At 45.1% G+C, this 27540-nt stretch overlaps 1 protein-coding gene across 1 annotated transcript; it reads right to left on the bottom strand.

Moving 5' to 3' along the window:
- Nucleotides 1–1645: 1645 nt before the first annotated feature.
- PRRX2 (paired related homeobox 2) lies at nt 1646–19790 on the bottom strand. Its single transcript, XM_070955742.1, has 4 exons — nt 19526–19790; nt 2885–3072; nt 2153–2331; nt 1646–1784 (listed from the first exon to the last, which is right to left on the bottom strand). Exons 1-4 carry the CDS (start codon nt 19788–19790, stop codon nt 1646–1648), a joined length of 771 nt encoding a protein of 256 aa, XP_070811843.1.
- Nucleotides 19791–27540: the final 7750 nt, after the last annotated feature.

Here is a 27540-nt window from a genome sequence, read left to right as displayed (position 1 = left end):
TTGACTGCCATGAGTTATTTGTCAAAATAATAAAAAGGCAGATTCAAATAAATAAAAATAAAAACAATGCACAGGTGTGTGGAACGGGATGAAAAAACACACGATATAAGACAGAGATTTCAGAGTTTTATTTCTGTAGGGACTGGGCGGGCGAAGGAAACAGGCTGAAATTGTTCCAAGGGTTGAGTCTTCCACTAAAAGTTCCAATCTGAAAGGAAATTTCCGGAGCAAAACATTGGGGTCCTGTTTGAAACTCCATAACTCTTTTGACTGAGGGATTTTGGGGGAAATTGGACTATTCCTTTCATTGGGAGAGTCTGGGAAATCGAAATAACAGGTAGGACTTGAGTTGTGACCAAAATTGGGACTGGAGCTTCTGTCCTCAAGGGATGGGGCCGTTACATTTTTTTTCAGCCCCGTCATAACTTTCAACAGATGGCCATAAATTGAGGACTACCTTATGGGAATTCTGAGGAATGGAAAAGGATGAAGCAGCCTAGCTGGAATGTGTGATGTGCTTCTCAGAAAGACAGAACAGAATGAAAATCCCCCCCAAATTTGGGGCAACATGTCATCCCAGCAAAATCCTCCTTAATATGTACCTTTTCCCCTCCCGACTCCCCAACTGAGCAAAACTGGAGAGAAATAAAACAGAGTGGAGGATTACGAGAATGCAAAGCTGATATTGCAACGGAAATGATTTAATTGCAGCCCTGTTTTTTCCTGCATCGCCCCCTCCTCAGCTGCCCATCTTCCACCACCTAAATTCAGTGTCCCTTTAAAAAAAAAATAATAATCTCTGTTGCAAATCTGCCCTCTGATTTAAGCAGCATCCACAAATGTCCGTTTTGGAAGCTGGCTAAATTGCAAAAAAAAAAAAAAACCCTGCTGAATCACAGCCGTGCAATCAACCTGGTTTGCTGGTTTATCCAAGGGCTGCCGGCCATCGGCTGCCTTCCCTGTTTCGAACAAGTCCTTCCGAGACAGCCGTTGATCGTTGCTTTCCCCATGAATCCGAGGCACGTGGTGAATTAGAACAAGCACCGTTTCCGTTTTAAAGTCAAGCTGGGCCCACCCGTCCTTGACATGTGTGCATACCGCAGAGGCGGACAAGCTAACGTGTACAGGAGAGATGTCAATTTGGAATAAAAACTGCTCCATCCCGAATCTCAGTGGCCCCAAGGTCACCACACCCAGGCAAGGAAGGGCGAGATAATCAGGCTCGAAAAGACCATGAAGTAACCAGGTTATATTTGGGTTCTTGAAGCTCTAACTTGAAAGATCTAACTCTTCTTGAAGACTTAGATCTTTAGGCTTTCAACCCAACCTGAAAGCTCTCCAAGATCCACGTCTTCATTTCTGGAAGGCCGCATCTGCTGGATCACTTCCTCTTCCTTGAAGAAGAAGTCATGGTCCACCTGAATGGTCCACCAGCAAGATCTCGAAGAGGCTGCCTCATCCCCAAGGGAGCTTCAAGAGGTTGCTCAACATGGTTGAAGCTCTCTCCTTTGGTCTTCAGGAGAAGGAGACGTTGGGGGGCAGGAAAAGAGTTTTGAGCCCTGATGGACCATGAACATCTCCAATGTCTTGATTGGTGGAGATCGCCAGGGATGCTGCTGTTGGCGACCGAGGAAGGACGGGCAGGTCAGTTCACAGTGGGCACCTGGTTCTGGTGGAGGCTGAACTCTTTGGCTTTAAGGCGCAAGCTGGCAATGCTGTTGGCCATGTTGACACCCGGCGTGGGGGTGCTGGGGGCGCTGGAACTGTACGAAGGCATCGTGTTGCTGGAAGAGGCAGAGGAGATGGGAAGAAGGAGACAGGCACGAAGGAGGAGCAACCGGAAAGAGGCATTAGACCTCCGGAGGCAGGGAAGACAGAACTGTTCTTTTATAGCCAAGAAATCCAATCTAATTTTAGCTCAGCGTTCCCCCCCCCCCCTTCCCCTCCTCTGCCCCAGAAGAAATGTGTTCCTTGGCCCACAGAGCAGGAGAGCCCCTATTTTCCTTTCCTTCCTCGGTTTGGTTAGCACTTCGAGTTGAAAGGTAACATAACATTGCGATTAGAGCTAACCTGGAGCAGGAGTTGGCTCGGGAAACCTGAGGAGCAGGGATGGGGGAGGAAGGGAGGGAGGCAGGACCCTACCTGTACCTACCTGTAGGGGGTGGTGCTTGACCACGATAGATAGTCGGGGCTGAGGGTGGTGGGCCGGGGAGCGACGGGCTGCTCGATGGCTGTGTCTTGGGTGTAGGATTTGAGGAGTGATACTGACCGGTTGGCCAACATCGCTCTCTCGTTCCGGCGGAATTTTGCTCTTCGGTTCTGAAACCACACCTGGAGGGGAAGAAAGATGCAGATAGCAATAAAAGAGAATATTTGTATTCTCAGGGTCCTGGATGCTCTCTGAGCTTCCTTGCAGACGTCTCGTGACCCAACTAAGTAACATCATCAATGCAAGTGCGTGTGGGGTTTCTCCAGCGGTGAAATCCATTTACTTTTGCTACCGGTTCGGGAACGGGAGCGCGCCTCTTCTGCGCATGCACAGATGGTAAAAAAACCGGGACGTAATGACGTCCCAGCGGGTGGGTGGAGCCTCTCGCCACTAGCGCTACCGGTTCAGCGAGCCGGATAGAACCGGGGGGCGGGGATTTCACCGCTGGGTTTCTCCCTGTTTATATACGGTAGGCCTGAGCTGAGTTGTTTTTTTGTTGCAGATGTTTCATGACCCAACTAGATAACATTATCAGTGCTAGAGGGAAGTAGGGTTTGTGGAGAGGAGGAGGAGGAGGAGGAGAAGGAAATCAGATGTGACTCACTTAACAACTGGTCCCAGTCAGTTGTGGTCATAAGTCGAGGGCTACCTGTAGATGAATCCAATCACTCTCACCTGGACTCTGGCTTCACTAAGGCTCACCCTTCGGGCCAGCTCCTCCCGGACGAAAGCATCCGGATAGTGCGTCCTCTCGAAGACACGTTCCAGAGCCTGCAGTTGGCTGCTGTTGAACGTGGTGCGGTTCCTCCGTTGTTTCTTCTTCCGTTTGGAGGAGGAGGAGTGGGTCGGACTCAAGCTCTGCCCTGTGGTCAGAAAATAAAGAGAGGGGGGTGTCAGGTCACACGCAAGCACACATGCACGCACGCACGTTCCGGTTTGGGCACTCGGTGCCGAAAATGTTCACCATCACTGGTATAGGGTCTCCTGCAGAAGCGAGGGGTTGGACTAGAAGACCTCCAAGGTCCCTTCCAAACTCTATTATTCTATGTTCTAACCAGCAGAGTGCCCTACAATCCTGCCGAAACATCTCCCCACATTCAGACTCCTTTCCACCTCTGGGCCTCCTTTCTCGGCTTCGCATATTTTTTAAATGCCTCCTGACAACACCCCGTTCTAGGATCCCAGCAAATCCCACAAAATTTAGACTTTTTGGAAAGCGACAATCCGCAGCCGAGAAGGCCGTCCCTGCTGCGCCTTCATTTAAATTCTCCTCTGAAATGCGATCTAGCCATTTTGCCCCAACATCTGGTTCCCATTTGGTCTCTAACGGAAGGTGGGGTGGGGAGAAAAAAAAAACCCTTTATTTTGGGATGGTTTTAAAATTTGGAATATTTTTATGACAGCTCTCTGATTTGTACCAGTTACCCTGAATTCCTCTGCTATATGTCAAGCTTGAGCAGTTATGATGTGGCAAAAGGAAAAAAAGACGGGGGAAAAACAGGAAAAAAAAAAAAAGAGAGAAAAAATATCTCGCCCGCTCGGAGAATTCCTCCGTAAAAGGACCTTTGAGAATTTTATCCGGAAACGGCATCGGAGCGATGCAAAAGGATACCAATCAAAAAAATAAAATAAAAAATCTCACTTTAAAATAATCTTTGCTTTCAGTTGTTTTCTTTCATGCAGATGCGTGCCTGCGTATGAAAATAGGCCTCCCTCCTGCCAACATTTGGAAGAGTTTATAGGTAGTCCTCGGCTTACAACCATTTAGTGACTGCTTGAAGTTACGACATGACTGAAAGAAAGGGATTTACGGCCCGTCATCGTACTGACACTCGCTCTTAATGACTGGCGCAGCATTCCCAGGGTCACCTGATCCAAATTCAGGCAGTCCCACAACTAGGCCCAAAATGTATGTCTCTAAGTGAGACATTTGTGGAGTGAGTTCCCTCCCCCTTTTTTATGACTTTTCTCACTGCATTTTTTAAGGGAGTCGGTGGAGTTCTTAAATTTGTCTGTTTTCCCCACATCGACTTTGCTGGTCAGAAGGTCGCACAAAAGGGGATCATGTGACCCCCGGGATATTGCGACCGTCATAAATGTGAACCGGTTGCCAATCATCATGGTCACGTGGCCATGGAGGGGGGGGGAATGCTGCAATGGTCAGAAGTGTGAAAAACCGTCATAAGTCACTTTTTTCAGTGCCGTGTAACTTTGAACGATCTTAACTATGATTTGACTAACCGAACAACTTCAGCGATTCACTTAGCGACAACCGTGGAAAGAAAGGTTGGAAGATGGGGCAAAACTCACTTAACAACTGTCTTAACAACAGAACATTTAGGCTCAGTGGGTCGTAAATTGAGGACTACCTGCACTTTCAACCACTCAATTCAGGTTTGATCCTATTGTACATGTTCAATTTCAGATGGAAGGAAGGGAGGGTGGGAGGGAGGGAAGAAGGAAGAAAGGAAGGAAAAAAGGGAGGGAAGGATGGAAGGAAGGAAATAAGGGAGGGAAGGGAGGAAGGAAATAAGGGATGGAAGGGAGGAGGGAAGAAGGAAGGAAGGAAGGAAATAAGAGAGGGAAGAAGGAAGGAAGGGAGGGAGGGACCTTTTCAAGAAAATAAAAGACTTTTGTAAAAACTAAAAAAAAATCAAAGCCCTGTAATTCAAAGCTTCAACCCTTTTTAGAGTTACAAAAGAATAAAAGAAAGAAATAATTTAGAAACTCCAGAGGCCACCTTGAATTCCTGAAAGTTTACGGGGGGAAAAAAGCTTCTGCACTCTTAAACGGCACGATTGCCCTTGAAAATACAGATGTACGTATTCAAATCTCATAATTGTAAAAATTAATTGGACATAAGCCCAGGCTTGTGCATTACAAGGATGTCAAATTCAATTTACAAAGGAAGTAATTTTGAATTTCACCACTATCCCCCGTTTGTTTTCTCTCCTTTCCATTTCCCCCTCCTTTTGTCTCATCTCTCTATTCTCTCCTCCTTTTTTCCTTTTTCCTTCCCCCCCCTTTTTTTTAAAAAAAACAACAATATGCAGTTTAACGGAGTGGACTGAAATAGCCTGAAGGTTATTAGTCGTAAATTCTTCCGAAGAAAAATAAACCCTGTCTCCTTTCTAACTTTCCTTCTTCTTTCAACAAGTCCAGGACCGATACTACTTTTCTATTGAAATAATAATTATAGCCAAGACAGCCAGGGGGGACGCAGGGACTCCTAAATCAAATAAATAGACTTTATTAATTAACACAGGTCATTCCTGGATGCCAATTTGTTCTCCGGTCTCGGAATTAAGAAAAACAAACAAGGCAGGGTCGGGTTCTTAATGTGGATTTTACATGTTCACAGCCTTGGTTAAAGGGACACATCAGGAATAGTTTGACTAGGGGGAAAAAAACCCCAATGTTTTGCTTTCTATATGCTATTACAACTTTTCTCTTTGCGTGTAACCTTTAACTGGGTGAACGGTGCATCGTATGGCAACCATTTTTGAAGAACGGACTAATGACAGAATAGCAGAATAACAGCATCGGAAGGGACCTTAGAGGTCCTCTACTCCAACCCCCGGCTCAAATGTTTCTGGCAGTCCGCATCTTCTAACTGTCCCACTATTTGGAAATACAACCTGATTGTGTTGTTGTGCAAATAGATCAACGAACAGTAACTCTTTTTGGATATGACTATTTATATTTTTCTAAATTTACATAGCCACCAATAACTCTAGTTTGATAATGGAGGATTAAAGCAATCGATTAAATCCCCTGTAAAAAAAGGACATGACGTTTTTTATCTAGGAATGCCTCTGCTGATCTTTAAAAAAAACTTTAGACATATTGGAAATTTGATAGAGCTACTCTTTGACTAACGAGCACACTTGAGTCCCAAATTTCCATCGTTAAGTGATTTTTGCCCCATTTTACGACCTTTTTTTGTCACAGTTGTTAAGTGAATCATGGTCGAATCAAGTTAGAGAGGGGGAGAGAGAGAGAGAAAGAAAGGAAGAAAGGAAAGAAAGAAAGAGGAAGGCAAAGAGAGATGGAAAAGAGAAAGAAACGAGAGAGGAAGAGAGAGAATGAAAGAGTGACAGAGAAAGAGAAAGAGAGAGAGAAAAGAAAAGGATAAAAGAGAGACAGAGGAAGAGAGAGAAAGAAGGAAAGCGAGAGCGAAAGAGAGAGGGGGGCCAGGAATGATTTGCCAAAGCTTCTCCATCCACCTTGATTGACGGCTTCCTTCATTTATTATGCCGCTCAGAGCTCTTTGGGGAATGAAAATCTCTCCATTTCCACCCCCCCTCCCCACCTACCCTCCCTCGGCCCCCTTCCCCCCAGCCTTTGAAAAGCAGCGTTGACTTTTTCCTCCAAGGGGGTTAGAAAAATGCAAAAGGGCAGAGTTTTAAACCCCGCCAGGGCAATCAAGGAGGAGGAGGAGGGCTGAAGGCAGGTGACCCCGCTGCCTCTGAAGTCCTCCATCTGAAAACGTTTAAGGGCATCTCAGTTTTCCTTCCGATCCATTCAGACTGTCAGAAAGCCACGGAGCGGGGGGGGGGGGGGGAGAGAGAGAGAGAGAGAGAGGGAAAAAAGTCCTTTTTCCTTCGCTCCTCGCAGGAAACGGACGGACGGCAGGATTGGAAAAAGGAGGATGGTCAGAAGGGGGAATCTCTCTTAGCCTTTGTGGACAACTTTGGCTCTGGGCAGGAGAAGCTGAGCAGAAATTTTACAGATAGTTAGATTATAGATACATACATATAGATAAATGATAAAGAGATGATAAATAGAGTAGATACAGTATAGACACATAGATACCTTAGATAGATTAAATAGATACCATAGATAGATAGATAGATAGATAGATAGATAGATAGATAGATAGATAGATAGATAGACATCCATCCATCTATGGTATCTATCTATAGTATCTTGCTATGTATGGTATCTGTCTATCTATCTATCTATCTATCTATCTATCTATCTATCTATCTATCTATGTGTCTATAGCAGTGGTGGGTTTCAAATTTTTTCACTACCGGTTCTGTGGGTGTGGCTTGGTGGGTGTGGCAGGGGAAGGATACTGTAAAATCTCCATTCCCTCCCCAATCCAGGGGAAGGTTACTGCAAAATCCCCATTCCCTCCAGATCAGCTGGGACTTGGGAGGCAGAGAATAGATTGGAGCGGGGCCAGTCAGAATTTTTACTACCGGTTCTCCGAACTACTCAAAATTTCCACTACCGGTTCTTCAGAACTGGTCAGAACCTGCTGAAACCCACCTCTGGTCTATAGATAGATACCATAGATAGATAGATAGATAGATAGATAGATAGATAGATAGATAGATAGATAGATAGATAGATAGATAGATAGAGAGAGAGAGATCTCGATAGATAGTGATAGATAGAGAGATAAGATATAAGATAGATAAATAGAGATAGATAGGGAGAGATAGATAGATAGATAGATAGATAGATAGAGAGATAGAGAGATAGAGAGATAGAGAGAGATCTCGATAGATAGTGATAGATAGAGAGATAAGATATAAGATAGATAAATAGAGATAGATAGGGAGAGATAGATAGATAGATAGATAGATAGATAGATAGATAGATGATGGATAGAGATAGAGATAATAGATAGATAAATAGATAAATAGATTGAGAGAGAGATATATATATATATATAATAGATAAATAGATAGAAATATCTATCTAGATAGAGAGAGAGATAGAGAGAGAGAGAGATGATGGATATAGATATAGATTTAGATAGGGAGAGAGATATAGATAGAGATATAGATAGAGATGATAGATAGATAGATAGATAGATAGATAGATAGATAGATAGATAGATAGATAGATACCATAGATGGCTGGATGGCTGGATGGCTGGATGGCTGGATGGCTGGATGGCTGGATGGATATCTATCTATCTATCTATCTATCTATCTATCTATCTATCTATCTATCTATCTATCTATCTATCCGTCTATAGATAGATAGCATAGATACGATCAATCGATCGATCGATAGATAATAAGATTTATAAGCAACCAATGATCTCCTGTTCTTCATTTTCTCATTTGAATCTACAGCTTCTTTTCCATTTTTCTCCTCCTCTACCAACTTTGCTGGTTCTCCCCACCCAACCCCACCCAGATTTTTTCCATGCAGTATTTTTGGGGAAGGACGTTTGCACCCCCCCCCCCTCTACTCTCCCCCCGCCCACCCCCGGCACCGGTTCACGCTTTTCCATGTGCCTTCCAGGTCTCCTCGCGTGTGAGGCCCTGCAAAAGGCCAGCCTTGTTGGCTGGGAACCATGGCGCCTCTCCACATCTGGTTCGAAGTGGAAGGCTGGCGCCGGCCTAAAGCCACAGACTTCAGTCAAGAGAGGCGCACAGAACTTTAATAGACTCGAACAGTTTGCCGGGCCAGGGCTACGGCTGCAAAGGAAGAGGGGTTTTTTAGAGAGATGGCAGGTCTGTGCTCTCCTAAGAAAGAAAGAAAGAAAGAAAGAAAGAAAGAAAGAAAGAAAGAAAGAAAGAAAGAAAGAAAGAAAGAAAGAAAGGCGAAAAAGGGATGCAGAAAGAAGGAAGAGGCAGGGAGCTGTGGGAAGATGCTGTCTGCAAGATAGAAGTGAGTTCAGAGCCTGCCACCCCTGGGCGTTTGGAGATCAAAAGCTCTCAAGCCCAGAGGTGTGCGGAATAGCAGACCCTAAAGAATGACAGAATTGGAAGGGACCTCGGAGGTCTTCTAGTCCAACCCCCCTGCTCAAGCAGGAAACCCTATAACATTTCAGAGAAATGTTGTCCAATCTCTTCTTGAAAACTCCCAGTGTTGGCGCATTTACAACTTCTGGAGGCAAGTTGTTCCACTGATGAATTGTTCTCACTGTCAGGAAATTTCTCCTTAGTTCTAGGTCCGGGATGGCGAACCTATGGCACGCGTGCCCGAAGTGGCACACGGAGCCAAGTCACCTGGCACACGCAGTGGTGCCCATTCCTCTTCTGGGTTTCTGGCACACATGCGTGGGCAGTGATCATCTGGCCTTTGTTCCTGCGTCAGAGCTGCTCTTCCATTTTCCGGCATAAACATGTCCGCTGGCCAGCTGATTGGCATGTGTGCATGCATGGCAGTAACCTGAAGACTTGCCGGCCATAAAGAAGAAACCTAAAGAATCCGCAAGTACTTTCTCTGGTGCATGCACGACCCTGGGCAACCCCTATTCCTGGTCTCAGCCCAGACAAATGCACGCAAAGTGCTCCCTTTTCAGCACTCGGTGCCGAGTGTGTGTCCCAAAAAGTTTCGCCATCACTGTTCTAGGTTGCTTCTCTCTCTGATAAGCTTCCATCTCTTATTTCTCAGCTGCTTTAGAGGTCTTCTCTGGGACAGCACCTCAAGTACTGGAAGGCTGCTATCATGCCACCCCTAACCCTAGCATGTGTCCCCCCCACAGAATCTGAGAAGGAGCTGTGAGGTGGTTGGGCTATCCATGACACCCCATCTTCTGCAACCCGCCTTCCCAGACAATCTTCCTTGTTTCTTAAACCAAAAACTGGCTCAAACCGTCCAAGTGTTTAATGTCTTACAAATGTTTGGCGTCTTTTGTGGGTTTGCACAGCATCACACTGAAATGTTGTGGTAGGGTTGGGTGAGAGAACACCCAAGATATAGCTGAGCTTGCCAAATTGGGAAAAGTTTGATCAGACACAAGTGATGTCAATGGGCGAGAGGAGGGCATATTGGTCATTGCCCAAAGTTTCTTCAAGGCTGCCAGAGAAGGTTTTGAAACCCTGGCCTTGGTTGACTTTTCTATTGTTTAGAAGAACCCAAGTTCTCCAGATGTTTCATGGGGAAAAACCATTAGCCGATTTGCATGCCGGCATTGTTTAATTAAAAGTAACCTGAAGATTGCAATCATCTAGCTGAAGGTGCAGATTTGCCTTCGATCAACATGATGGATCTATCTTAGTCTAAACTGCCTTGATCCGTGAAGCAGGCCATCAAAGGAGAATCCTGCATAGTCTACCAAGAGCCATTTTTTTGCTGGTTTAGGTCATGGAAACCCATGGGTCAGCCTATGGTCCAAAGCATCCCAGGGCAAGACAAAAGCAACGGATGGAAACTTATCAAGACCGGAATTAAGGAGAATTCTATTAATTCCACAATTAATCAGTGGAATGGCTTGCCTTCAGAAGAGGTGGGTGCTCCATCACTGGCAGTTTTCAAGAAGTGACTGGACAACCTTTTGACTGGGATGGCGTGAGGTCTCCGGCCTTGGGCAGGGGGTTGGACTAGAAGACCTCCAAGGTCTCTTCCAACCATATGATTCCATGTTCTAAATACAATTGCCAGGACTGCAGTTATGTATCCTATTTTCTACTGCAATATTTCATACACTAAACCATGGCTCGCTTCAAATAAACTGCAAACGGATGCATTAGTGCAGCGTTGAGTGTAAAATTGGAAACATTTTAGATATAGTAAAAAAAAAAAAATCACAGACGGGTACAGAAAGATTCTAACCTGGTGATTCTCAACCTTGGCGAGGGTTAGATGGGTAGGAGGACCTTGCTGGCTGGGGAATTCTGAGATATTGGAAGACTGCTATCATGTCACCCCTAGTCCTTCTTTCTAGTTCTGATGGACTTTGAATCTGAATGACCAAATAACAGGATTGGAAGGGACCTTGGAGGGCTTCTAGTCCAACCCCCTGCCATCCTGATCAAATGACTGTTCAGTCTCTTTTTCTGTTGAGTCTCTACAACTTCTGGTGGCAAGTCGTTCCACTGATTAATTGTTCTTGATGTCAGGAAATTTCTCCATAGTTCTAGGTTGCTTCTCTCCTTGACTAGTTTCCATCCATTGCTTCTTGTGCTGCCTTCTGGTGCTTTAGGAAATAGCTTGACTCCCTCTTCTTTGGGGCAGCCCCTGAGAGATTGGAATACACTGCTCTCATGTCTCCCCTGGTCCTTCTCTTCCCTAGACTAGCCAGGCCCAGTTCCTGCAACCGTTCTTCACATGTTTTAGCCTCCAGTCCCCTCATCATCCTGGTTGCTCTTCTCTGCACTCTTTCCAGAGTCTCTACACCATTTTTTAATAATACGGTGACCAAAACTGGATGCTGTATTCCAGGTGTGGCCTTACTAAAGCTTTATAAAGTGGTACTAACCCTTCACATGGTCTTGATTCCATCCGTGGGTCAGAACTGCCACCTCACTGCCTGTCTGACATCCTCCGTTAATGCAGTCTAGGATTGCATTGGCTTTTTTGGCTGCCACTTTGATATCTGAACCGTTTCTCACTGTTCTGCCACAAACTGAAGACAAAACAGGCTATTGTTACAGAACTGGGCAACCACAGACTTTCCAAGTCTCTCCCCCCCCCCCACAAATTTCTGGGCAGAGAAGCAGTGTGGCTTGAAACGCCTCCAAATTTCAAGAAGAGATTGGGCTGCCATTTGTCAGAAATGGTGTAGCGTTGTCCGAAGACGTCTCCGTGGTCATGTGGCCGGCATGACTCAACGCCAAAGGCGCACGGAACGCTCTTCCCTTCCCACCAAAGGTGGTCCCTATTTTTCTACTTGCATTTTTTTTACCTGGTTTTGAACTGCTAGGTTGGCAGAAGCTGGGACAAGTCACGGGAGCTCACCCCGTTATGCGGCACTAGGGATTCGAACCGCTGAACTGCCAACCTTTCGATTGACAAGCTCAGCGTCTTAACCACTGAGCCTCACAGAGAAGAGAGGGCTGACCCCAAAGCAACTGAAGGCAGGACAAGAAGAAATGGATGGAAAACTATGAAAGAGAGATCCAACCTAGAATTAAAGGAGAAACTTCCCGACAGTGAGAACAATTGATCAATGGACTGGCTTGCCTCCAGAAGTTGTGGCTGCTCCATCACTGGAGGATTTTAAGAAGAGATTGGACGGCCATTTCTCTGGGATGGGATAGGTTTCCTGCTTGAGCAGGGGGCTGGACTAGAAGACCTCCAAGGTCCCTTCCAACTCCGTTATTCTGAATTCTTCATTACAGGGGAATGTTTTGTCTGGTTGAAAAATAACACAACTCCAGGTTGACCTTAATATGCCTTGCTCGGTAGCACCGGCTGAATCCAATGGAAGCAACATCAGAGATGCTTTGAGGCCAAATTAGGCTTAGTTAGCTTCCTGTGTTTAAACCCCCCCCTCCTCACTGGTTGACAGAAACACTGTTTGGATTTTACAAGGGCTCCCCTTGTAAAAAAAAAAAAAAAATCCCCCCCAATATCTGCTTTTTCTCTCCCCGGGAGTTAGCATCACGACACCTCCCAACGTTCAAGGTTGAATTTAAGAGCCCTAACGCCTAAAAACCAACTTTTCTTACAATCCGAGACACATGGTTTCAGTTAGCGGCAAAGGAGATAGGAAGGCCGGGCTGAAAGAAAAGGAAGCCAGAGACACATTTTTTTTTTAAAGGCGAACGAAGGAAAATAAGCCAAAGGACAAAAGAGAAGAGAAGAGGAGGGCGGGATTGTTGAAACGAAAATTAAAAAGGTAGCGATTCAGATGGCACGTGTCCGAGAGGGGTGGATCAAGATTAATTAATTTGGGTGGAAGGAGATGAAAACACCACATTGTTCTCGGGTTTTGTTTTTTCTCATTCTAATTTTGCCCTTTTTTTAAATACAGCTTTCCTTCACCGGAATTATGGCACGGGTTTTGCTGAAAAGCAGATGCAAATGCCGGTTTCCCACAAAGCCAGTCTTAAAATGTGACTTCGAGATGATGCGTGCAGCCAAAGTGTGGTCAGATGACCATGGAAGAAGATGACGCTGGCCACCATCGGAATTTCAGATCTGAGTCATAAGTCCCCTTATTCCAGCCCTTTTTTTTTTCCCACGTCCGGTCATAAATCGAGGATTCCCTCTTTAATGCCTTGCATGGGGGCACTTCTTGGAGTTGGGCCCAGATTGTGGGATTGTGTGAGTGTGGCTTCAAAAAGGAGCAAGACCTCTCTCCTTCCACACCTCTGATGAAGCTTGCAGGCCTTGAAGGTTTCCAAAAATGGATTGAGTTGGGTAAGGAGCATTGTGTCCAGTTTCTGTTTGGTCCCCAAGTACAAACCAGATCTCCTCTCAATTTGCCAGGAAGAAATACCAGAAAAGCCGAATCTGATGTCTTGCCTGTGAAGGACCATCCTGGTTTCTCGGAGGAACTGAATGTTGTTTTTCTCAAGCTGGAGAGTTCATGGGGGTTATGTTTATTCTGGAACCTGACTTGGACATGGGACGGTTCTTCAAGACAGAAGGGCCCTGCCTCCAACTTGTACAAATAAACCCAGAACTTTTTATGGTTGGACAGCTAAAATCCCCAAAACTCATCCGGGCATTCTTTCGAGAGAAGGGAAGCGTTCAAATTTCTTTGGTTAAGCTGAATTCTCTGAGCATCGTTTCTCCAGAATGGTTTAACTACAATGCGGGGCTTTCCTGCCCCTGTCTCTACATTGTAAATAGATGATAGATTAAAAACTAGGTAGCAGATTAAAACTTGGATCTCTGGGAATTTCATAATGTCTGTAAGTGCCCGTGCAGAAATAACCTAGAAATAAGGAGAAATTTTATGACAGCGAGAACCATCAACCCAATGGAACAGAAGTTGCCTTCAGAAGTTGTGGGAGCTTCATCCCTGGAAGCTTTCAAGAAGAGACTGGACATCAGAAATGGTGTAGGGTCTCCTGCCTGGATGGAGGGTTGGACTAGATGACCTACGAGGTCCCCCTCCAACTCTGTTATTGGGTTCTGTTCTGTTGTCCTTTCCCTTATAGGGCGTTAGCAAGACAGAAAAGAGAAAAAAGAGTTGACTTTAAAATGAAGAGGACCTTCCTAATACATTCCTAAGACAATGCCACTGAATGTCATAAAAACATAGAGCTGGAAGGGACTTCAGAGATCTTCTAGTCCAACCGGCTAGTCAAGGCAAAGACAGCTTATACTATCTCGGTTAAATGAAAGCCTCCAGGGATGGAGCCCCCACAACTTCCTGAGACAATTGATTAATTGTGGTCACTGTCAGGAAATTTCTCCTGAAATTCAAGGTTGGATCTCTCCTTGATCATTTTCCATCCATCCCTTCTTGTCCTGCATCCTATGGTACATTCTACTCCTTCATTTCAGAAGCAGAACATCTGAAGTGATCTTTCCATGATGGCGCCTAATAAAATGAATAAATAAGGGGGTTTCCTCCCGTGTGTGACTTATTCATTTTTTTATAACCATGTCCAGATCATCAGAGGATTTCATTATTATGTTACACGGTTTTTTCGTGTAACAATAGCCAAGTTTCATCTCAAGATTAATCTGATAGTAGCTATTACAGAAGTTTGGTGGTCTAATTTTCTTGGGAACTAAATTATCTGGATAGAGGAGACAGTCATGAGAGGGAGGGAGGGAGGGAAGGAAAGAAGAAATGGAGAGAGGGATGAAGGGCCACAACAGGATGTCTCTATATAGGCCTTATTTAGTTTATAGCAAAAGGGAGCATCAAATAGTACAATAGCATCACACAACCTAATTCTAGTATATGTTATTATGTAGAAGGGGAAGAAAGGAGGGAGGGAGGGAGGGAGGGAGGGAGGGAGGGAGGGAGGAAGGAAGGAAGGAAGGAAGGAAGGAAGGAAGGAAGGAAGGAAGGAAATATCTAACATAGATTACATCTAAGGTAAAGGTAAAGGTTCCCATCACACATATGTGCTAGTCGTTCCCGACTCTAGGGGGCGGTGCTCCTCTCCATTTCAAAGGCGAAGAGCCAGCGCTGTCCGAAGGCGTCTCCGTGGTCATGTGGCCGGCATGACTCAATGCCAAAGGCACACGGAACGCTGTTCCCTTCCCACCAAAGGTGGTCCCTGTTTTTCTACTTGCATTTTTTACCTGCTTTTGAACTGCTAGGTTGGCAGAAGCTGGGACAAGTCATGGGAGCTCACCCCCGTTACACGACGATAGGGATTCGAACCGCTGAACTGCCGACCCTTTCGATCGACAAGCTCAGCGTCTTAGCCACTGAGCCACCCGTGTGCCTTAGACTGCATCTAGTCCCAATGTAAACAGGTGGGTTTTCCTTTTGGCTAAATTAAGTTCAGGAGATAAAGTGTCCATTTCTATAGGTTCAAAAGACGCCATCGCTTTTTAGCCTGACTAAGGCAAACGGAGGAGCCACCGTTGAGAAATGGCTGACCTCAACCGTACGGAATGTTGGAGCAGGAACACACCAGTGCTGCACCCCCCATCTGTGTGATGACTACCACACTGACGGAATGAATGACGCACGTAGGTCAATCTGACCAGCTTCCGTTCTTCCACCTTTTGCAAGGACATCATCATCATCATCATCATCATCATTATTATATAGGGTTTCCTGCCTGAGCAAGAGGTTGGACTAGAAGACCTCCAAAGTCCCTTCCAAGTCTGTTATTCTGTTAAATATTTGAGATAAATGTTGGGATGTCACAATGTATAGAAGGAATATTTGACCAGGCAATGGGGGGAAAGAAATGAGAATTCCTTCCTTCCTTCCTTCCTTCCTTCCTTCCTTCCTTCCTTCCTTCCTTCCTTCCTCCCTCCCTCCCTCCCTTCCTCACTCACTCCGTTCCTTCTCCTCTTCCTCCACTCCTTCTTTCCTTCCTTCCTTCCTTCCTCCCTCCCTTCCTCACTCACTCCTTTCCTTCTCCTCTTCCTCCACTCCTTCTTTCCTTCCTTCCTTCCCCTTCCCCTTTCTGCTTCCCCTTTTATCCATCCATCCATCCATCCTCTCATATGCCACTCCATTTCCAAAAATTTAGTTTTTAACTATCAACAAGAAATATTGCCCCTCTGAACAAAAGCAGAGAGAATATTTACAGAGTCAATTCTGCCATGGGAAAAGAAAACCCTGGCAGCAGCCCCATCTCCAAACTATTGAAGGATCTTCCCCCTCCTCCTCCTCCTCCTCCTCCTCCTCCTCCTCCTCCTCCTCCTCCTCCTCGTTTTCTTCTTCTTTCTTCTTTCTTCATAGCTCCACTCCTGAATTCCAAAGGGTTGCATGCTAACTTAGTCATTGAATTTTGGGGCTGCCAATAAAATCTATGATGCTTGAAGAATGGAATCCAGAAGGAAAAGAAAGGAAAAGGTATTCAGCTGATCTGTAATCTTCTAAACAAAACCAGGTTTGGTTTAAAGGCAGACGAGGATGTAAGAGTAAGTAAGAATTCCGCCTTTCTACTCCGGAGGAAACACCACAGAGAGAAACCTGCGTATCCACTGGGAAAGTAATAAAGTGATTGTTTCTAAGTCATCACGATCACAATCTTGCTTGGCAGGCAGAGAGCCCGATGAAATGAAGGGAAGTAAAACAAATAGGTTTTGGAGATGCCACGTTTTCACATGTGCACATTTATAACTTGATTTGGAAAGAAAGAAAGAAAAAGAGAAAGAAAGAAAGGAAGGAAGGAAGGGAGGGAGGGAGGGAGGGGGAAAGGAAGGAAGAAGGAAGGAAGGAAGGAAGGAAGGAAGGAAGGAAGGATGGAAAGAAAAAATAGGATAGTTTATTTGCTCTCCATTGGACCATTTCTGGGCAGATGCCATCATGAACTCAGAATTGCATCCACAAAATTCACCTGTACCTAGATGTCTTCGTCTTCTCCATCATCGTTCTAGGCACTGTCCATCCCCTGCAGGTTGAAGAAGGCCTCTTCTGCATGTTTCCAACCTAGACGGTCCTTTTCTTTTTATTCTGCCAGTTAGGCCTGCCATATTTGCTGATCCATCTTGATTTGGGTCTCTTTCACGGACCTTTTTGAACAAGTGGGATCCGTTCTGCAACTGCCTTGGCCCACCTGGCATCCCGTTCTTCTTGCTCTGTGGCCAGCCCGTTTCCATTTCCATTCTTTTGATGGCATCGTATACTTTCCTTTCTTCTCTAAAATCCATGGGCAGGTTTTCCTATCTTGCCTTGTGATGCCAGAGTGTGTACTTTTCCATGCCTCTTGGCACCCCTCGTAGCTTTTGCAGCGATTGTGAGGTTAGGGTCCATGTTTCACCGTCATATATTAGAGAGGTAGCACACATTGATCGAAAACTTTTCCCTTCAAGGCGCAGAGGGAGGTTGTTCTTGAAAATTACGCTTCTCTGGATGCATCTAACTTCAAAGGGGCTTCAATTTCCGTGAAAATAACGCATCGTCTCCATCACTTGTTTGCATCTTATGTAAGTTGGATTTTCACCAAGAGGAGAAACAGCTCCTGTTGCTGGTTTTTTTTGCCCTTGTCATGGCACCGTAAAAGCGTCCGTGATTATTAAGCTCATCTCACCGATGGGGAAACCAAGGCCCGGTTCTCTGAGAGGTGAATCTGATATTGCAAGTCAGAAACAAATATAAAATATTTGGACTCTGGCTGTTTTGGGAATGGCGCTCCTGCCCTAGACACATGTCCTTGGGTTTTGACGATTGGTTTTAATTTATTTATGTTTCTATTGTATGGATAGACAGATTTTTAAGACTCTAAGCTGCACAGAGTTACCCTAGGGTAAGATGGGCAACCAATAAAGTTTACAAATAATTTTTCACTGGCATGGCAGGATGGAAGATAGTCCTTTTTAAAGTTGGTTGAGTCGGTGAAAATCAGTGCAAGAATTCTGTAAGGAATGTTAAATCAAGCAACAAAAATGTAGAATCTGACCAAGAGGGAAAAAATTAGGATTCTGTAAAAGCTGACAGCAGATTTTTCACCTTTCTGTAAAAATGGCCAGGATATTAACCTGTTTTCAAGACAAAAATCTGCTGTTTATGTTGTTATTCCATTTATTGGGCTGGTGAAACACACGTCTTTAAATATCACAACCTGTTTGGTATCCAAAAGACGATCGGGGTTAATTCCCTATAGGAAGTTTCCTATTCGGCGGCTTCAAATGTTTTGTGCGTGAATTATACGTACGGCAAATTTAAAGGGATGTTGTGTCCCGTAAGTGAGATGGGAGGTATAGAAAGATGATGAATAAAATAAAAAAAGATGAAATGAAATAACAAAATTAAAGTGAAATATAAAATAAAATAAAAGTGTGTGTTATCACGTCAACTGCAAAAGCAGGTGAACCTACACCTGGTTTTCTGCCTTGCACTATAAAGTGCTCTAAAGAACTATAAAGGGGAGAGTAGAGTAAATAAGCAACTGCGTTAAGAGTCTTTAAAGGCCTTCACTTTACTATCATGTAGGCTTATCCTCATTACAATCCACTAATAGAATTACCAATGAAGGAGAATATCTGTAGGTTCAAATTTGAATTGTGAGGTCCTTGATGCTCTCTGAGCTTGGCGGTTTTCTTGCAGACGTTTCAAGACCCAACTAGATAACATCATCAGTGCTCACTATCAGAGCATGGAAGACGTCCCCTACTTGGGTCATGAAACGTCTGCAAGAAAACCACCAAGCTCAGAGAACACCAAGGACCCCCCCACATTAATAGAATTCCTCTGCCTGTTTCCACACCTGCCCCCCCCTTTTTGTTTTGCAATGCGTCTAACCAAGTTAGTTGTTCACCATTTCAACCAACTCCTTCAATTCCCCCTGATTTGATTCCGACTAAACAGGGCTTGCCGGATTAATTTGCAAAAGAGGCTATTTCTTTTTCTTTTCTTTTTTTCCCCCTGTTCCAACATCCTTGCCGACGAAGGAAGAAATGGAGTTAAATACGAAATACTAAAGATTCTGGATATTTGATGGCATCTTTTCAAAGGCTGGTTCCGATCTGTTGACTCTTCTCCCCAATTCTGAATCACAAGCAAACCCCCCACCCACCCCAAAAAAGGTTCTCCCCCCCCCAAAGCTTATGGAGATTCTCAATCATCCATCAGGTCCTCCTTGTCCCAAATGGTTTTTTTTTTTCCAAGAGGCAACTGGACTTTCTGGTTTTTCTTCGAAGACCTTTCGCTCCTCATCCGAGAAGCTTCTTCAGAAAGTCCAGTTGCCTCTTGAAAAAGCACCTCTGGGGCTCCCTCCTCCAAAGACTTCCCTCCACGCTCAATGCCCCCGAAGTCGGTGATTCCCAGAGGGTGTCCGGCGCTGGACAGCGGAGCAATCCGAGCGAGGAAACCCCCAGGACTTAAGCCCCTTCAGGGGAAGCTGGCTCTTGCGCAGCGCAGGGGACCCTCCCCTCCAAGCCTCTGGGAGGGGGCAGGCTCCCCAAGGGGCCCCTAGGCAAGAGCCCTTCCCTCCCCTAGGAGACCTCCCCGTCTCTTCCGCGCCTGGTTGTACCCCTTTCCTTTCCTTTCCTCTCCTCTCCCCGGGACGCGCCTTCCGACGCGCTCACCTTCCCGCCGCGCGTCTCCTCCTCCTCCGCCTCCTTCGCTGCCGCTGCTGCCCCCGGAGGGGTCGAAAGCCCCCTTGCCGCCTTCCCGAGCCTCGGAGCCGGCGTCCTGGGCCGTCCCGTTCATGCCGACGGCCGCTTCCTCCAGATCCAGGAGGTGACTGACGCTGAAGTTCTTGCGCGCCTGAGGGTTGTCTGCAGGCTCCAAGATCCGGACCGGGTTGGGGGCGAATTGCTTGTCCATGCCGTAGGCGGCCACCGCTTCCATCGCGCCCGGATCCAGCTTGTGGGGCAGAAGAGAAGAGCCCCGCCCGGCCAGGAGCTGCGATCCGGCGAGCCTCCCTCGGCTCCCCCCCCCCCGGAAAAAAAACTTTTTCTTCTGCTTTGATTTCCACACACACAAACACACACCCTGCCTTCCTCCTCCTCCTCCTCCACCTACGCTTTCCTGGTGGGGTGGGCGCGCGCGCACGTGTGTGTTTGCGTGGGCCTGCTTCTGAGGGTGCGTGGGAGTCTTTATTATATTCACTGTCTCTCTTTTTCTTTCTTTCTTTCTCTTCCTTCCTCTCTTCTTTCACTCTTTCTTTCTCTGCGTCTTCTCTTCCTCTTTCTTTCTCTCTTCCTTCCTTTCTCTTTCTTCTGTCTCTCTGTCCTTCTCTCCCTCTTTCTCTCTGTGTGTCTTTCTTGCTCTCTTCCTCTCTCTCTTTTCTCTCTCTCCTGTGTCTTTTTCTTTCTTTCTTTCTCTCTCTCTCTCTCTCTCCCTCACTCTCTCTTTCTTTCTCTCTCCGGGTCTCTCCCGTGTAGCTTGTGAACCAGCGAGAGAAACAAACGTCTCCAAACTTTTTACTAGGGGTCTATCCGTCGCCGGCCCCCCATCCTCCCCAGCGCACCATCTCCACCGCTCTGGAAAACTTCCCTTCAAGTCAAAAGTTGGAACCAAACTTTTTTTCCCTCTCTATCCAGATTGAAATTGACCTGTCCCCGGCCGCTGTTTTCCCCCAGAAACCGACTGATTGAGCCTTCTTGAAGTCCGTAAATGTGACAAGCCCCCCCTCTTCCTCAACTGCCCTCTCCCCCGCCTTTTGCACTCCCTCTATCTGCCCTCCTCCCCATTTCAAGCCCCCCCTCCCAATTTGGAAAGAGGAAGAGTTAAATTAGAGGAAAGCCAACCCAATTTATTGAGTTTAAAATATCATTTGGGGAGGGGCGGGCGAGGAGAGAGAAATTCCTTCTTTGCATCCTTTCCCTGGACCCCCCCCCCCCGCTGGCTAGACCCCCTCCTCATAAAACGGGGCTGCCTTGCAAAGCCTTCTGAAAGCAAATCGTGGGACATTTGAAACTTGCAAATTCACCAGAAGGAAAACAAAACTAAACGAAAGAAAATATAATAAGAATAAGAATAAGAATAATAACCAAGCCTTAGGGGCTTATATTAAATTGTCGCCCCCGCGGGGGTGTTAAAATAAGGCAATGTTTGTTTCTCTAAATGTGTCACCTTTCAAGGGCGGAGTTCTGCCGATGAAAGAGGCAAGCTTATCCAATTAGGACCCGCTGTCTTTCAATGCAACTTTTAAAACTTTCCTACTATATAAAAAGTCCCCTTTGATATTTTTCAAAAAAAAAATAAGTGCCTCTTTGTGTCCTGCTGTTTTTAGGACAAAGGTGCGGCTGTGGTTTTTTGGATTGCTTCTGGATTGAATTTTTAAAAATTTTCCAGTCAACCCGACGGCTCTAAGATCTCCTGGTGGTCTCTTATCCATATAGGACAAAAGCAAATAGTTGAAATCAGAATGTCAACGAATTCTTTCTCCATCTGGTTCTCAAAAATGTCCATGAAATACACTTAAGAACAGAAGCATTCATCGTTTGCCTATTTTCCTTTCCATCTCTGAAAGATAAGTAAACAAAAATCAAAACTTTTGGGGGAAACTTATTGTAGTCCTCAACTTACAACTATTCGCTTAGTGACTATTTGAAGTTACAACAGCACTAAAAAAAGTGACTTATGACCATTTTAAACAGTCACTAAACAAATGGTTATAAGTCAAGGACTACCTGTAGTAGAAAATTCAGGGAAATGTCCAGAGAAAAAGTGGCTAAACTTTCTTGTCCTTTTTTTTCCTACAAGAAAAAGGCTGGAAGAATTTCATGGGGAGGTGAGTTCTGAAGGTTCCGAAGCCTTTGCTTTAAAAAAATGCCTTCCCATCAGCCTAATAATGAGAGAGAAAAAGCAGGACTTCAATAGATAATAGTGAAGTCTAGGAAAGCTTGTAAGGGATATTTCAAATAACCTGAAAAACAAACAAAAACAAGGATGGTGAAATCAACAGGACCAAGAAACTGAGTTTCTTCTAGCTTTTTGGTTCAAATGCTCCTCAATCTGTTACCCTTTGATTTTAGGGGCCACCCTGGAAAAGGAGCACCTGGCTCTTAACCAACATCATAACCGTGTCTTGAGAAGGTCCCAAGAGACAACGTGGATTGTCTTGAGGAGAGGTCCAAAAAGGACAGCGCTGAGGAAAGGTGGAAGTTCTCCAGAACTATGCTCCAGGAGGTCAGGGGCCAGGCAGAAATAAAACAGGCAGAGAGACCAGAGGTCTCTCCCCTGAGGGCTAGCTCAGGATCTGCCCATACGTGACCTCTGACACCAGAGTCGAAATTCAACTTTTGTGTGGGGTAGACAAGCTACAGCATCAGGAAAGCTTGAGTTGAGGAACTGCAGTTGAGAAGTTCTTGTTACACTCAAATCTCTTGGTAGGACTGAGAGAGATGGCAGATCTCTCAGTTTACCTCAGAAGATGGCAATGGCAAAAGACGTTGGTTCTGATGTGAAAAGAGTCAACTCAACTTTATGATATGTGTTGAAGGTCTTCTCCTCCTCCTCCTTTTTCCTCTCCTCTCTTCTCCTCTCTTCTTCTCCTGACCCTCTTCTTCCTCACCTCTTCTGGCACAGCAAGTAAACAAGGCAACTCTCCACTCTTCAATAAACCATGGATTAAACAATGAATGCCCCCTGCCTACACTGGTGGAGAATTGTGGAAGTTGTCATCCATGTTGCCGTTCATAGACGTTGGGTTTATTCCGGGTGGGCAGATGATGGTTCCAGAAAGAAAGCAAGAAGGGGTAAAGAGGTTTGATCCCTTCCAGGATTCTGGCTAAGATTCTTTCAAACTGCTGACAATCAGCTTCCTGGCGCAGACATATTTTATTTTTATTGGAAGACTTGAAAACACATGACTCTATTACATTTTTTTTTTTTAAAGAAAAGTTTTCCAGTGGAGAAGATGGCCAACTTGGCTGATAATAATACCACCAACGTCCAACTTTGTTACAATACTATATTTTAAAAACCTAACACTGTTGTGGCTTTGAAATTTTTCTCCTTTTCTTCTTCTTCTCCTCCTCCTCTTCTTCCTTTTCTTTTTCTTTTTTCATAGCTCCACTCTGAAAGGCTCCTGAATTCCAAAGGGTTGCATGCTAACTTAGTCACTGAATTTTGGAGCTGCTAATAAATAAATTTGATTAAAAAAAAAATAAGCTTCTATTCTTCCTCCTCCTCCTCCTCCTCCTTCTTTTCTTCTTTTCTTCTTCTTTTCTTCTTCTTCTCCTCCTCCTCCTTGTTCTTCTTGTTCTCCTCCTCCTCCTTCTTCCTCCTCTTCTCTTTTTTCCTCTTCTTTCTTCTCCTCCTGCTCCTTCTCCTTCATCTTTCCTTCCTCCTCTTTCTCTTTCTCTTGATAACTGGCCCAAAGTCACCCAGCCAGCTTTCATGCCAAAGGCAGAACCAGAACTCACCATCTCCTGGTGATTGGCTTAAAGTCACCCGGCTGGCTCTCCTCCCTAAGGTTGGACTAGAATTCACCATCTCCGGGTGTGTTTGGCCCAAAATGTCCTAGCTGGCTTTCGTGCCTAAGGAGAGACTAGAACTCAGTTTCTCCCAGTGGTCGGCCCAAAGTCACCTAGATTGTTTTCATGCCCAAGGCCGGACTAGAACTCCCATTCTCCCAGTTTCTAGCCGGCTGTCTTAACTGCTAGAATGATGCTCCTTTAGAATTCTTCTCTTCTTTCTGTTTCTTTGCCAGAAGAAGGCAGCCTGGGATGGGAGGCCAGCCAAAGTTGGGGGGGGGAGAGAGAGAGAGCCCCCCCCAACGCATCTGAGTAGCTGCTCAGGGCGTTAAATAATGATGTGGAGAGCATAATCAAGTCTTGAGCCTCCCTGCGGATCCTCCAGTCCGATGACTGCTGGTATTTGGAAAGTGAAATACGAGCGTTTCATTTTTTATGATCAAAGGAAAACTGAGTTCTAAAGCAAAAAAGGAGGGAGGATTTGGTTGGGGGGGGGGAATTGAGAGGGGGAGGGAGAATTAGGGGTTGCTGATTCGGGAGGGGGAGGCCAAAAGTTTTCTTGGCAGGCGGCTAAAGTTTCTTTAGACACGCCAAGACGTATGCGCTCTGCGGCAAGGGGACCCCCAGAATTACCCCTGGACCTTTCGCACAGCTGGAACAGTAAGTCATTGAGAAAATTTTGGAGGTTGGAAAGAGGAAGAGGGCAGGGGGTGGGGGGGTGCAGATTGGGAATCTCACAAAGCCCTTACACACACACACACATACGGAAAGAGAGAAAGAGGGGGGGGATGCACCCCTCCCACTTCCCTGCCCTGCAGGTCAAGGTGGTGATTTGCAAAGTCAAATAAATAAATTAAACAAGCCGCATTAATGCCATTTCCTCCCTCGTTCGGGTACTTAAAGGCACTGCGCAGGACCCCGGTGGGCGGGGGGAGGGGAGGAGGGGAGGGCCTGTTCGTCTCTCCAGCTTCAATCCTTTAGATAGGATTAAATGCATTTAGTCCCTGTCTGTTTCTTTTTAAGAGGTCCCAGTTATAAGGATGAGTGTGCCAGGCCGGGGATTGGGGGGACGGGGGGGGGGGGGCAATCCGTCTGTTCACAGTTAAAGAGAATCAGGTGCTTTTATCTCTGTTTGTCAGTTTCCTTCGATGGCTGAAGGAAAGTATCAGTTTTCCATCAGTAAATTTGCAGACAAGGAATAAGGAGCTGTTAACAAGCTTATCAGTCTTACACTGAAACATATTCATCTAACCCTAACCCTATTTCTCTCTCTCTCTCTCCCCTATCTATCTCTATCTAATTATCTAGTTATCTATTATATCTCTCTGTCTCTTTATCCATCATCTATCTATCTATCTATCTATCTATCTATCTATCTATCTATCTATCTATCTATCTATATCTCTCTCCCTATCTAAATCTATATCTATATCCATCATCTATCTATCTCTATATCTCTCTATCTAGATATTTCTATCTATTTATCTATTATATATATCGCTCTCTCCCTATCTCAATCTATTTATCTATTTATCTATCTATTATCTCTATCTCTATCCATCATCTATCTATCTATCTATCTATCTATCTATCTATCTATCTATCTCTATCTTTCTATCTATCTCTATTTATCTATCTTATATCTTATCTATCTATCTATCATCTATCTATCACTATCTATCGAGATCTATCTCTATCTCTATCTCGCTATCTATTTATCTATTCTATCTATCTGTCTGTCTGTCTGTCTGTCCGTCCGTCCGTCCGTCCGTCCATCCATCCATCCATCCATCTATCTATCTATCTATCTATCTATCTATCTATCTATCTATCATCTCTCACTCTCTCATCTATCATCAGTATTTCTATATTTCTCCACTGACTTTGCTTGCCAGAAGCCAAAGTTTCTGTTTCTGCTGCTAAGCGAGACAGTTGTTGAGTGACTTTTGCTTCATTTTATGACCCTTCGTGCTAAACAATGGTTGTAAGTTGAGGACTACCTGTATGTTGGTCTCCTTGCAAACAAGGCTAGGAAACTGTTTCCTGGGTACCAAAATCTTGATGGGCCTCTTTTTTCTTCCTACACTCTTGATGTCAAGGAGGGTTTGCAAGAGGAGGAACCTTCTCCATTCTCTGGCTCTCTTCAGTCCTTGAGTGGCACAAGCTGGTTTTTCTCTTCCTTTCCTGAGTCCCACGTCACTCTCCAGCCGGTTACCCTTCTGACCTCTTGTCTTTCATTTGGTCAAAGTCTGTCCCGGAGATGATCTGGAAGGTCAAAGCAATAAATTTCCTTTATTTACGCTAGAGGTTAAAGGAAGGTGTTTGTAGGACATGTATTTCTCTCTGTCTCTCTCTCTGCCTCTCTGTCTCTCTCTCTGTCTCCCTCCCTCTGTCTGTCTGTCTCTTTTTCTCTGTCTCTCTTTCTCTCTCTGTCTGTCTCTGTCTCTCTCTCTCTGTCACTGTCTCTGTTTCTCTCTCTCTGTCTCTCTCTCTGTCTCTCTCTGTCTCTGTCTCTCTCTCTCTCTCTGTCTCTCTCTCTGTCTCTCTCTCTGTCTCTCTCTCTCTCTGTGTGTCTCTGTGTCTTTCTGTCTCTCTCTCTCTGTCTCTCTCTCTCTGTGTCTCTGTGTGTGTCTCTCTCTCTCTGTCTCTCTCCCCCGCTCCCACTGGCCAACTCTTTTCAGAGCGAGAAGGATATTCAGTGGATCGGTCTTCTGTCAAAATCAGGAGGGGCAGGAAGGAGAAGGAGAAGAAGAAGAGATATTTGTGCCATACACCACGCATGAACTAATTCTGAGATGTTTGGAATGAAGTCCCAGAGGTGCTTTTCCAAAAGACCACGTCTCCAGGGGAAGCTCCTTGGATGAGAAGTGAAACGGTTTCAAAGAAAAAGGAAAAAAAAAAAACCCAAGAAAGTCCGGTTGCCTTTTTGGAAAAGCATCTTTGGGACAAGCATGATCTGGGTGAGTGAGAATCCTCATAGATGTTTGGAAGGAAGCCTATTTATTCCATGCCAACATGATACACCCCACATACCCACCAAGAAAACAGTTGACCTTCAAGCAAAAAAAAACTCTACAAGGAGAAACTTTAAACGCTGCTGCTTAGAAGAAAGACATCCAAAGAAGATGGAGGCTTTCAAATTGTGGATGTAAAGATGATTGCTAAGTTGAGACTCTGGAAAGAGTGCAGAAAAGAGCAACAAAGAGGATTAAGGGACTGGAGACTAAAACATATGAAGAACGGTTGCAGGAACTGGGTATGTCTAGTCTAGTGAAAAGAAGGACTAGAGGTGACATGATAGCAATGTTCCCTCAATATTTGAGGGGCTAACACAAGAGGTCAACCTGTTCTCCAAAGCACCAGAAGGCAGGAGAAGAAGCAACGGATGGAAACTCATAAAAGGAGAGAAGCAACCTAGAACTAAGGAGAAACTTCCTGACTGTGAGAACAATTAACAATTGCCTCCAGAAGTTGTGGGTTCTCCATCACTGGAGGTCTTCAAGAAAAGATTGGACAGCCATTTGACTGGAATGGGATAGGGTCTCCTGCTTGAGCAAGGGGTTGGACTAGATGACCTCCAAGGTCCCTTCCAACTCTGTTATTCTATGTTCTATGACTCTTTAAATGAGCAATGAGATGGTACAAGTTAATTTCTTGTTATTTAAGCCCAAGGATGTCTTCCCTGCTTTCCTTTTACGCATTTCGTAATTCCACAAAATCTTAGCTTTCCTAACTCCTGCTCCTCAAGCTTCTTCCCTCGCTCCTTCGTGAGAAAATGGACTTTAGTTCATCTCTGGGGAGTGCTAGCTGGCTACTAAGAGGGTAATTCTGTAGCGCAAGAGGCATAAATCAAGGGCGAAATCCTTATAAGTCACCGTGTGACAAGGGCAAAGAATTCTGGCTTTGCTTTTTTCCAAAGCTTTGCTGGAATATTTGCTCAAAGCCGAAAGGTGGAAAAATTGCAGTCAGACGATGGAACTGCTGGTCGAATTGAGGGGATTTGAATTCGCTTCCCCTGGAATGGGGACAGTTTACAAAATCAATCCCCCCTTAAAAGCAAGCGAAGCTATAGGTACAACTTGCAAATGAGGAGAAGAAAAACAGTGACTGACATTCATACCCTGTCAGAAACTCTCTTTAGACTGATTTCCTCTAAAAGGTAGAGAACTAGGTTC

This window comes from Pituophis catenifer, unplaced genomic scaffold (genome assembly GCF_029215685.1).
Source record: "Pituophis catenifer annectens isolate HBS135680 unplaced genomic scaffold, rPitCat1.0.hap2 SCAF_17, whole genome shotgun sequence".
Lineage (NCBI taxonomy): Eukaryota > Metazoa > Chordata > Lepidosauria > Squamata > Colubridae > Pituophis > Pituophis catenifer.
The sequence above is the reverse complement of the archived record's forward strand: the minus strand, read 5'-3'. Positions and strand labels throughout refer to the sequence as shown.